At 44.9% G+C, this 12,916-nt stretch overlaps 1 protein-coding gene and 1 pseudogene across 1 annotated transcript; one reads left to right on the top strand and one right to left on the bottom strand.

Moving 5' to 3' along the window:
- Nucleotides 1-818: 818 nt before the first annotated feature.
- Nucleotides 819-2,636, top strand: LOC121555187 (E3 ubiquitin-protein ligase TRIM39-like). Its single transcript, XM_045213572.1, has one exon. It carries the CDS (start codon nucleotides 819-821, stop codon nucleotides 2,454-2,456), a length of 1,638 nt encoding a protein of 545 aa, XP_045069507.1. The 3' UTR covers nucleotides 2,457-2,636.
- Nucleotides 2,637-3,114: 478 nt separating this feature from the next.
- Nucleotides 3,115-11,606, bottom strand: LOC121547806 (annotated as a pseudogene).
- Between the last annotated feature and the right edge of the window lie 1,310 nt (nucleotides 11,607-12,916).

The following is a 12,916-nucleotide window of genomic DNA, read 5'->3' as shown; positions in this document are numbered from 1 at the left end:
TGATGTCAACGTTGTGAACAGTGCCCCATGGTGGAGGTGGGTTTATGGTATGGGCATAAGCTACGGACAACTAACACAATGGCATTTTATCAATGGCAATTTGAATGCACAGAGATACCATGACGAGATCCTGAGGCCCATTGTTGTGACATTCATCCGTCGCCATCACCTCATGTTTCAGCATGATAATACATGGCCCCATGTCATAAGGATCTGTACACAATTCCTGGAAGCTGAAAATGTCCCAGTTCTTCCATGGCCTGCATACTCACCAGACATCCATTGAGCATGTTTGGGATGCTCTGGATCAACGTATACGACAGCGTGTTCCAGTTCCTGCCAATATCCAGGAACTTCGCACTGCCATTGAAGAGTGGCACAACATTCCACAGAACACAATCAACAGCCTGATTAACTCTATGCAAAGGAGATGTGTTGCGCTGCATGAGGCAAATGGTGGTCACACCAGATACTGACTGGTTTTCTGATCCTCGCCCCTACCTTTATTTAAGGTATCTGTGACCAACAGATGCAGATCTGTATTCCCAGTCATGTGAAATCCATAGATTAGGGCCTAATTTATTTATTTAAATTGACTGATTTCCTTATATGAACTAACTCAGTAAATTCTTTGAAATTGTTGCATGTTGCATTCATATTTTTGTTCAATGTATATGTTAAACATTTTGTACTTTGGTTATAGGACTTTTATATATGTTTTAACATCATGTATCAATATCAGTTACTATGATCCCATAAGGCAATGTTGACAACTCCAAGAAATGGTTTATGGTTTCACCTCTGGTCTCTGTCTAGATATGGCTACCTCCAGCAGTCTTCTGTCTGAAGAGCCGTTCCTGTGTTCTATCTGTCTGGATGTGTTCACTGAGCCAGTCTCTATTCCATGTGGACACAACTTCTGCAAGGCCTGTATCAGTGGATACTGGGATACCAGTGACCTGTGCCAGTGTCCAATGTGTAAAAAAACATTTGATAAGAGACCAGATCTGTTTGTCAATACTTTCATTTCTGAGATGGTTGCTCAGTTCAGGCAGACAGTTGAAGTGAAAGCTACCAGCAGCCCAGAACAATGTCCTGCTCAACCCCTAGACATCCCCTGTGACTTCTGCACTGGGACGAAGCTCAAGGCCCTGAAGTCCTGTCTGGTGTGTCAGACCTCTTACTGTGAGACTCACCTGGAGCCTCATCAGAGAGTTGCAGCCTTAAAGAGACACAAGCTGATCAACCCTGTGGAGAACCTGGAAGACAGGATGTGTAAGAAGCATGACAGACCTCTAGAGCTGTTCTGTAGGAGTGACCAGACTTGTGTTTGTGTCTTGTGCTTGAAAGCAGACCACATGACTCATGACACTGTCCCTCTAGAGGAAGAGTATGGAGAGAACAGGGCTAAACTGGGGAAGACTGAGGCAGAAGTTCAGCAGATGATCCAGGAGAGACTACAGAAGGTGCAGGAGATCAAAGACTCAGTAGATCTCAGCAAGAAAGATGCAGAAAGAGAGATATCAGACAGTGTGCAGGTCTTCACTGCTCTGGTGCGCTCCATTGAGAGAAGCCAGGTTGAGCTCATTGAGGTGATTGAGGAGAAGCAGAAAGCAGCAGAGAGGCAGGCTGAAGGGCTCATTAAAGAGCTGGAGCAGGAAATCACTGAGCTAAAGAGGAGAAGCACTGAGCTGGAGCAGCTCTCACTCAGTGAGGACCACCTCCACCTCCTACAGAGCTTTCCATCCCTGGGCACCCCTCCACCCACCAAGGACTGGTCTGAGATCAGTGTTCACAGTGATCTGTGTATGGAGACTGTGAGGAGAGCTGTTTCTCAGCTGGAGGAGACACTGAATAAAGAGATGGAGAAGCTGCCTGAAGTCAAACTGAAGAGGATTCAGCAGTATGCAGTGGATGTGACTCTGGATCCTGATACAGCACATCCCTACCTAATCCTGTCTGAAGATGGGAAACGGGTGAGACACGGAGGCACACGGCTTAATCTTCCATATAATCCAAAAAGGTTTGATAGAGCTTTAAATGTCCTAGGAAATGAGGGCTTCTCCTCAGGGAGATTTTACTATGAGGTGAATGTTCAGATGAAAACTATGTGGACTTTAGGAGTGGCCAGAGAGTCCATCAACAGGAAGCGGAAGGTCTCAAAGAGCCCATTAAATGGATGCTGGGCTGTGGTCCTGAGGGATGGCAGTAAGTACTCAGCCTGTACCTACTCCCGTGTCTGCTTATACCTCAGAGAGAAGCCCCAGAAGGTGGGGGTGTTTGTGGATTATGAGGAGGGTCAGGTCTCCTTTTATGATGTGGAGGCCAGTTCTCATATCTACTCTTTCACTGGCTGCACCTTCACTGAGAAACTCTATCCATTCTTTGGCCCTGGCAATGTTAAAGGTGAAAACTCTGCCCCTCTGATAATCTCTCCTTTCAATCACACAGACTGAGTTCTAAACTGAACTAAATAACCAGTACATTTAGTAAATGCTGTCATACACCAGGGAGAATATTTAACTGTAATGTTATTACTGGTGGTGGTTGTTTGTGTCCACCAGCATTGTAAGATATAAGAACATCTCTCCAGGCTCATAATAAGGTAGGATTCATATCTGGGAGTTACATTTCGTAGGAATTTTTGATCCTGAAATAATATAAGCAATATGTTTGTTTTTGAAGCTCATTTATTGTTTACACTGTATATCTCTAATAACCTTTAATAAACTTGAATCCTGCATTTGGAATCATACAGTAGAAGCAAGAAATACTTGAGTCATTTTTATACAAATATCCTAGTCATTCAGTGGGAGTGGTTTCAGTCCAAGCCTGCCATGGGTGAGAAACATAAATAGAGAAGTTCATTTTTATCTGCCTCGTTATCAATTAGCTGGAACGATAAATATAATACTGAGATGGAGTAAGTCTCTTGCCTTTTCCGCCCTGAGGAGCGTGTGAACAGCCTCGATGTCAGGACTCATTTGACGGTCACGATCCCAAGGCCTGATGGGAAATAAGAATAAACTGATGTGCTGTAGAACTCTCCACACACCTTTCCAGAACAACAACATTGGGCAGTACTCGAATCAGAGCTCCACATTCTCATGGTTCTTACCTGACAACAGAACGCACTAGCTCATGGACCTTCTCCAGAGGGGTAGTGGACTTGAGGGGGCGGAGAAACTCCAGGGCTTGACAGGCAGCAAGCAGCTCTATGGCCAGACCTGAAAAGCAGAGGCAGCAATGCCTTTTTATTCTCAGGGTTACCTCTGTAGGCATGCTGTTTGATGGGACGAGCATCTCACACATTAGTGCCATGTGACTGTATGGTAGGAGTTACCTTGCTCTACGTGTTCCACCACCCTCAGGGCCTTCCTAGCGGCCCAGCCCCCCTTGGAGATGTGGTCCTCAGTGGCTGCACTGGTGGACAGGGAGTCCACTGAGGATGGGTGGCACAACGCCTTATTCTCAGATACTGTACGGGAGCAGACACAGACGCTAACGTTTTCAATATGCACAAACACACACTAAAACACGCACACAAAAGCACAGAGACCTACCAAGGGCGGCAGCAGTGCAGTGTGCAATCATGAAGCCAGAGTTGAGGCCTCCATCTTGGACCAGGAAGGCAGGCAGCTCACTGAGGGAGGGGTTGACCAGCCTCTCTGTCCTCCTCTCGCTCATACTGGCCAGCTCATGGACACCGATGGCCAGGTAGTCTAGAGCCTGGGGGAGAGAGAGGGTTATTCTGGTCCCAGATCAGTTTGTGCTGCCTTGCTAACTCCTATGATCATTGGTAAGGCAGTACAAACATATCAAGGACCAGGCTAGGAAAGAGGGGGAACAGTACTGAAGGACTAGAGGAGATTATTGAATGGAGTGAATCTGTTTGTCTGTGACTCTGCCTTGGCTGGGTATTCTCCATGGAAATTACCCCCAGAGATGGTCTCACCTCGCTCTGCAAAAACCAGCTGGAGGAGAGTTAAGGTTTCATATCTGGGACAACATTATGAGTCTCTAATAAAAGCTGTATACAGGAAACCAAAACCCATATGGGCTAGTCCAAGGGCTCCTCCTTGTGGTGAATTTATATAATCACTGGGGGACTAAAAGGAGATCAAAGAAAGAGATGATGTCTTCAAGTAAATATAACAATGTAACTCAGTGGGAGGATACAGGGTTGTCAGTGGCATTGTTGAGCTCAGTGGAGAGGATGTTCTTCACGAAGGCTATGGTGTCGTTAGCCACCCCATGAACCTAAAAGAGAGGAGAGAGACGCAAAAATAAACACTGGTACTAGGGTTAGTTCACTCCAGCCCCTCACTGCAGGGGTACAAAGATGTGTAACACACCCAAACACACTCTACCTGAAGGGATACAGCGGAGGGTGTATACATCCTGGACACGGTCACATGTCCTATGACTCTCTACAGGAAAACACAACAAAGGAAGTCAGAGACAGGAAACGACCAAACAGCACTGTTAAGGTTTCCACCAATGTACTAAACGTCTTTATTTGGACACAAAATGGACAATAATTGAGTGTGTGTTTCTGTGTGTGTGTGTTTCGCCTGCCTGACTTTACCAGAGATCTGGGAGGGGAAGACTTCAGAGTGGAGTAGAGAGCGGAGTCTCAGAGCCACCTCTATCTGACCAGGGTGTGGCCTCACTGAATGGATGTCTGGAAGGGCAGAACAGACCAGTACACAATGGAATGGAACGGTTAACTTCTTATAGCATCAAAGCTCCAACAGTGAATTCACTATATGTGTGTGTGTGTGTCTGACCGCTGTGGAAGACCTTGGTGGTGCCCCTCAGGGCCTCTAGGCTGAGGGCAGCGATGATGTCAGCCTGCCTGGCCACACCCACAGCTCTCTCCACTGCCTCCGCCGCCAGAGATGACATCATCTGAGTCCCATTGATCAGACCGATGCCCTGCACGATAAAACACTTATCATTACTTGATCCTCAATGACATCACTATGTACTGCTATTATATCCCAGATATGATATCGTCTAACCCCAGTTATCAATAATCAGTATACAAGACTACTTAATCAATGCCTGATAGAAAAACCAACAAATAGTCAAACCAAAAGAGTTCCTATTACCACAGCTCTAGCACTGTACCTCTTTAGGCTTCAGTACCAAAGGTGTGAGTCCATGACACTCCAGTACCTGGAAAAGAAGGAAAGAAAGAATAAAGGAGAGGTAGAAAGAAAGACAGACAGACAGACAGACAGGAAACGAGTTAGGAGCCGTCATTTATACATTTTATCTAACAAAAACACCTTGGTTCTCTGAGGTGTGTCTTTGGGTTGTGAGAGAGAGGCATTGTGGGTAGCCCAACTGTTTTGGCGTGGTGTCAGCCACGTTGAGGCGACCACATCCTGCCCTCTCCCATAAGACCCAGGGTGAGGTGGGCCAGGGGGACCAGGTCTCCACTAGCCCCCACCGTCCCCTTCTCTGGCACCAACGACAGGCAGGAGGCTGGGGGAGTAGAGAGAGAGATCCGTCACACGCACGCATGTACGTGCACACACAAACACACATACAAATGCATGCATGAACAAATGAATAGATTCATTAATTACATTTTATTTTCGTGTTAAATCACCAGTTAGAGATGAATTGACACAAACAAACAATACATGATACAACATTACAATGATTCACAGTGATAATTATTCAGATGTTCTGCGCAGTGTGCACCACATGTGTACTCGCTCGCACACACGCATGTGCACAGATACACTCACACACACACAGTCACACAGATACACACAAGCACAATGTACCTGGACAGGACATGCATACACACACACGTACACGTACACATGCACAAACACACCCACAGACACAAACAGAGTTCACGCTTGGCTTTAGTAAGTCAAACTGTTGAATCAGAATATCAATTAATGTTGTTATTGTAGACTGGGTTTACCATTGAAGGCTTTGACCATAGCCTGGACCGTTTCCATGGAGACGCCACTGTACCCTTTGGCCAGAACGTTGATCCTCAGAGCCAGTAGCATAAGGGTCCTCTGTACACTCAATGGGGTGCCCACTCCTACAGTCGTGGTCAAAAGTTTTGAGAATGACACAAGTATTGGTCTTCACAAAGTTCGCTGCTTCAGTGTTATAAGATATTTTTGTCAGATGTTACTATGGTATACTGAAGTATAATTACAAGCATTCCATAAGTGTCAAAGGCTTTTATTGACAATTACATTAAGTTTATGCAAAGAGTCAATATTTGCAGTGTTGACCCTTCTTTTTCAAGACCTCTGCAATCCGCCCTGGCATGCTGTCAATTAACTTCTGGGCCACATCCTGACTGATGGCAGCCCATTCTTGCATAATCAATGCTTGGAGTTTGTCAGAATTTGTGGGTTTTTGTTTGTCCACCCGCCTCTTGAGGATCGACCACAAGTTCTCAATGGGATTAAGGTCTGGGGAGTTTCCTGGCCAAATATTTCAATGTTTTGTTCCCCGAGCCACTTAGTTATCACTTTTGCCTTATGGCAAGGTGCTCCATCATGCTGGAAAAGGCATTGTTCGTCACCAAACTGTTCTTGGATGGTTGGGAGAAGTTGCTCTCGGAGGATGTGTTGGTACCATTCTTTATTCATGGCTATGTTCTTAGGCAAAATTGTGAGTGAGCCCACTCCCTTGGCTGAGAAGCAACCCCACACATGAATGGTCTCAGGATGCTTTACTGTTGGCATGACACAGGACTGATGGTAGCGCTCACCTTGTCTTCTCCAGACAAGGTGTTTTCCGGATGCCCCAAACAATCGGAAAGGGGATTCATCAGAGAAAATGACTTTACCCCAGTCCTCAGCAGTCCAATCCCTGTACCTTTTGCAGAATATCAGTCTGTCCCTGATGTTTTTCTTGGAGAGAAGTGGCTTCTTTGCTGCCCTTCTTGACACCAGGCCATCCTCCAAAAGTCTTCGCCTCACTGTGCATGCAGATGCACTCACACCTGCCTGCTGCCATTCCTGAGCAAGCTCTGCACTGGTGGTGCCCTGTCCCGCAGCTGAATCAACTTTAGGAGACGGTCCTGGCGCTTGCTGGACTTTCTTGGCCCTGAAGCCTTCTTCACAACAATTGAACCTCTCTCCTTGAAGTTCTTAATGATTAGAAAAATTGTTGATTTAGGTGCAATCTTACTAGCAGCAATATCCTTGCCTGTGAAGCCCTTTTTGTGCAAAGCAATGATGACGGCACATTTCCTTGCAGGTAACCATGGTTAACAGAGGAAGAACAATGATTTCAAGCACCACCCTTATTTTAGAGCTTCCAGTCTGTTATTCTAACTCAATCAGCATGACAGAGTGATCTCCAGCCTTGTCCTCGTCAACACTCTCACCTGTGTTAATGAGAGAATCACTGACATGATGTCAGCTGGTCCTTTTGTGGCAGGGCTGAAATGCAGTGGAAATGTTTTTGGAGGAATAAGTTCATTTTCATGGCAAAGAGTGACTTTGCAATAAATTGCAATTCATCTGATCACTCTTCATGACATTCTGGAGTATATGCAAATTGCATTCATCATCAAAACTGAGGAAGCAGACTTTGTGTAAATTAGTATTTGTGTCATTCTCAAAACTTTTGACCACGACTGTACACACACACACACACACACACACACACACGCGCGCGCGTGCATCGAAAAGTATATCAATATGAACACCAGGGGTGCAATTTAGTCAAGGACTGATCTGTCCCTTGGAAATAAAGGTATTATAATGACATATACTCGGTTTCTATAAGCATGGTAACCCACCAGCACTATGAGATCGAATCAGATTCGCCTGTAGTTCCCTGAAGACAAAGAAAACACACACAGTCAATAAATGATTCTGACAGTTAGTGATTGACAAACAGATCTAGTGCACAATGTTTATTCAGATGGGATAAGACTTGTTCTTCCCAGCTAGTTAATAAACAACTTACATGAGCTTATCATTCGGAATGAGTGTATGGGCAAATTCCCCAAACCCTGTGTTGATGCCATAGACAACTACAGGGGAAAAAACACACAGATATACATTGACATATAAACACATGTAGAATCACACATTATATTAATCTATAGCTATATATTATATTAATCTATACATGTCTATGATCTCCCATACCTCGGTTTTCTTTTATGATGATTTCTATCACTTCTCTGGCTTCACTGACTTTCCCTTCAGCCTCGCAGGTCAGCTGGGTGACAAAACAGAGGAGTTCAAATGTTAACCGACAGCAGTCCGCCAGCACAGCTGATAACGGTCTGATTGGACTATGCTGGAGCATGGTCTTCTTTAAATCATACCTTGATGTTGAACAGGCCTTTCCCCAAACGGACCAGATCAGCTGTGGTCAGACTGTTACCATCCAGAGAGAGGTACTGGAACGCAACAAGACACACAGACAGACAACGTCAATGACAGACAGACAGACACACAGCAATGTAGTCAGCTGTTACACAGGGTTACATTGTGGGAAATGTGTCAAATATGATTCGCTTTTCCATGACCATTGAATTATGTCCCTCCAAGTCTCCCATCCTTTTCTCTCCACCCCCTTATTTATGCCATTGAATAGAATATTGTTCAAGCAGAGGATAATAACAAAATGCAGATAGTCACCTTTTTGGGATCTAGACACTGGTGTTTCCCAATGGCAGTTTCTTCCTTACCGACGTTGATAAAGTCGTTGTGCTCCAGAACATTCATTATGAGAGATAGAACAACTATCAGAGAGAGAGAGAGAGAGAGAGAGAGAGAGAGAGAGAGAGAGAGAGAGAGAGAGAGAGAGAGAGAGAGAGAGAGAGAGAGAGAGAGAGGTAAAGACAGGTAGCTACTGTGTGACAATTCTTTATAAAGCCAGGGGAAAGGATCATTTTCATTCATTAACTGGTCTACCCACCACAGAGCTGGTTGCAACAGTTGAGCTTGTGCCTGGTCGTTACACTACGTCCGATTAAAAATGTAAGACCAACTTTTCTTTAACGTGTAACTGGTGCAACCAGCCCCTGTACATTAACAGTTCTGTCTCACATTAACACCTGTCTTTGTCCCCAGTCAGTGTACACCTATGTTTACTGGAGAAGTGTAACAGTTGTGTGGGATATTCTTGTACATAAGTGTCTACACCTATATATATTTAATTTTAAAAAACCTGCACCCAATATTCAATAAAATTACAATAAAACACATTATCAAATTAAAGTGTGAAGACTTACTCAACTTTTTTTAACAAGAGTCCTTCACCACTCTGCCTCCTCATTTGATGCTGCAGACGAATCAGCTCCCTCTTTATACTGCATCTTATTGATGAAATGGAATTAATGGAAAAAGGTCAGCTTCACAATCAAGATCCATGCAAAGCCTACCCAACCCTCATTCTAGGACTGTGCAATTATAGGTATACTATTCCCAGGCACCAAACAGATTGTGTCCAGTAAAGGGAGGAAATTGTCATTTGGAATGTGTGACCCACCAAGTTAGTCATAACAGTCATGATCCATAACAGTCTGATATAATAAAGATGGAATGGATCCAAAATCAATTGGATGATTTAATGCATTGGATAATCATTTGTGCAAATGTAGACCATTCAAAAGTATGCAAAAACACGTAGATCTGTCTGTAAAGACAGACAGGTAGACTTCAGTGTACTTGTTTGTACTGAAACTACAAATGTAGTGGTGTAAGCAGCTGATTTGTCATGTGTGTCCATAGAAATAGGGTGGAGCTGTGTTGAATAATGATAGAAAATGTGGGCTCATTCAGCTGTCAGTTAGTGGGGGTCTGACTCTTTCTGTTAAAATCACTTTCTGAGAAAGCAACGAAGGAGAACAACTTTGGCAGTTTTGGAAATTTCTAATAGATTAGAAAAGAAGCGAAAAGCTTCCATTCCAAGATAACTTCTGAGCTGTATTGCATAGCACAGCTTTCATTCAAGATGTTCAAAATGTCAGTGTGTTTAAGGCACTTGAACACTTGCAGCCCACACTTGAGTCAAAGCCCATTAAAAGGAGATGTATGAGAGAAATCTCTCATCTTGGGGTTGACCATAACAGCCATTGATCTGGGTTAGAAGAAAAAGCAGAGTGTGGTAACCGTGACTGCAGACACGCCTATGGGATGGTATCTATGGGATGGTATCTATGGGATGGTATCTATGGCATGGTATCTATGGGATGGTATCCATGGGATGGTATCCATGGGATGGTATCTACATGTATGGGATGGTATCTATGGGATAGTATCTATGGCATGGTATCTATGGGATGGTATCCAGGCAGAGTGGTAGTAGGGTGAAGCGTAGTGGCGCTCTGCCAGATAATAGACTACTGCAGAATTCCAGAGACAACATTCCAGCAGCGGAGAACGGTCAATTAGAGTGAGAACGGGAGCCGGAGCAAGGCACGGAGATACCAGGGACACGCAGGCAGCGTGCCTGTCTGTCTGAAGATAGAAAAGAGAATGTGCACCTTATAGATACACACACAAAGAGAAAACCTTCAGGTCATAGGAACATCTTGTGTGGGAGGTCAAAGACTAAGCCTATTATCTCTCTAAGGGTTCAGACACACCAATAGCATTTGCTGGCCCAGAGTACTTAGCACTTCTGAACCTAATTTGAGAACAGAGTGTGCACCAATTTTACATATAGAATCACGTGAAAAATTAGGGTGGTCCCTAAAACACAGCGCGCTGAACGATCGGCAGACGAACGCTAGATCCACGTGTGCGAGCCTTAACATACAATTAAGACTACATAAACAATCTCCAATCCCACACAGGACAGTTTCTTCACTATCAGCTCAGGGCCATTGCTCTGGGTGTTACTAAACACTGGGACCACCACAGCTCCATCCATAGCAGACCACCCTATCTGAGGTGCTGCCCTACACTAACCATTCCTCTGACCTCCCATCCCCCACGGACTCCACTGTCCCTGTCTGAGCTTCATACTTCATCATGATTTGCAGGCTGATGGGTTAAAACCACAGACAACCGTACAGCCGTCTCTGATAAGGTATGATGGGAGGGGAGAGGAGAGGAGGAGAGGAGAGGAGAGGAGAGGAGAGGAGAGGAGAGGAGAGGAGAGGAGAGGAGAGGAGAGGAGAGGAGAGGAGAGGAGAGGAGAGGAGAGGAGAGGAGAGGAGAGGAGAGGAGAGAAAGAGGAGATGACAGACATTCCTTCACCACCGCTGCCATTCCTTAGCCATGCACCCAGCCCTGAGGCACTAACACACTGTTAGCCAACCTTAGCAAGCTCCATAGCTACTAGAGATGGCTATAGCTGAAACAGTCTGGTGATATGACATCATGACTATAAGTATGACTATAGTCTTCTATAGTGACCATGACTTCCTATGAATGACGCTAACATGACCGTGTTCCAAATCTTTCTGCAGTCATATCCCCCCAGGGCTGCAGTGGCTCAGCCAGTCTTACCTTGGGTCCCAGATTGGAAGTGGTCTCTGTCAAGCACACTCCCCATTTCCTTCTATAGAAACGTGGGATCGCCCCTCGCTTTTCCTCGGGAAGCTCCCGTTGGCCACTTCCTGTGCCGCTCCCAGTCTGTGAATAAACAGAACATTTCTGTGTCTGCGTGTCTCACAACACTGCTTACACACACACACACCCTGACCCATTTGCCATGTCTCCTCTCTGTGTCTGAGGAATTCTATTCTGCATATCCACCTTTCAAACACACACACGCATCAACCTCCACCCTTTCCCTTTCCCCCTTTTCTCCAGCTTCTCCCCTCTTTATTGTCTGTTCATCCTCCCATCCGTCCTCCCATCCAGGACATACTAAAAATAACAAAACTACATCCATCCCATCCATCACACAGCAGGAAGCCTAGTCCAGGCCTCTCCCCAAGACACATCCAGAGACTGCACCCGAGTAGCCTCTCCTCCACAATCTCAACCCAGAAAGGAAGCTTCATTGACAGGTTGAGTCAAATGGAGACCTGGTGTAGATCTGGCTGTCCTGTTCACTATCTGTAGTGTCAGTGGTGATGTTCGCATACAGTAGCACCTCCAGATAAGCCCTGGGGCTGTAGGGGTCATCTATCAGTTTGACCCCTGGTGTCACTGATACCTCCTCAGATTTGATACAGTGCCTTGCAAAAGTATTCATCCCCCTTGGCATTTTTCCTATTTTGTTGCATTATAACCTGTAATTTAAATTTATTTTTATTTGGATTTCATGTAATGGACATTCACAAAATGAAAAAAATAACTTGTTTCAAATAATTCAAAAAAATAAATAACGGAAAAGTGGTGCGTGCATATTTATTCACCCACTTTTCTATGAAGCCCCTAAATAAGATCTGGTGCAACCAATTACCTTCAGAAGTCACATAATTTGTTAAATAAAGTCCACCCGTGTGCAATCTAAGTGTCACATGATCTGTCACATGATCTCAGTATATATACACCTGTTCTGAAAGGCCCCAGAGTCTGCAACACCACTAAGCAAGCGGCACCATTAAGACCAAGGAGCTCTCCAAACAGGTCAGGGACAAAGTTGTGGAGAAGGTAGCTTAGTGGTTAAGAGTGTTGTGCCAGTAACCGAAAGGTTGCTGGTTCTAATCCCCGAGCCGACTAGGTGAAAAATCTGTTGATGTGCCCTTGAGCAAGGCACTTAACCCTAATTGCTCCTGTAAGTCGCTCTGGATAAGAGCGTCTGCTAAATGACTAAAATGTAAATGTAAGTACAGATCAGGGTTGGGTTATAAACTTTGAACATCCCACGGAGCACCATTAAATCTATTAAAAAATTGAAAGAATATGGCACCACAACAAACCTGCCAAGAGAGGGCCGCCCAACAAAACTCACGGGACCAGGCAAGGATGGCATTAATCAGAGAGGCAACAAAGAGATCAAAGAT

The sequence above is a fragment of the Coregonus clupeaformis genome, unplaced genomic scaffold, assembly GCF_020615455.1.
Source record: "Coregonus clupeaformis isolate EN_2021a unplaced genomic scaffold, ASM2061545v1 scaf0124, whole genome shotgun sequence".
Lineage (NCBI taxonomy): Eukaryota > Metazoa > Chordata > Actinopteri > Salmoniformes > Salmonidae > Coregonus > Coregonus clupeaformis.
The sequence above is the reverse complement of the archived record's forward strand: the minus strand, read 5'-3'. Positions and strand labels throughout refer to the sequence as shown.

Bases quoted from the DNA above. Each gene is read 5' to 3' on its own strand.
- LOC121555187 (XM_045213572.1), top strand. From the start codon at position 819: ATGGCTACCTCCAGCAGTCTTCTGTCTGAAGAGCCGTTCCTGTGTTCT.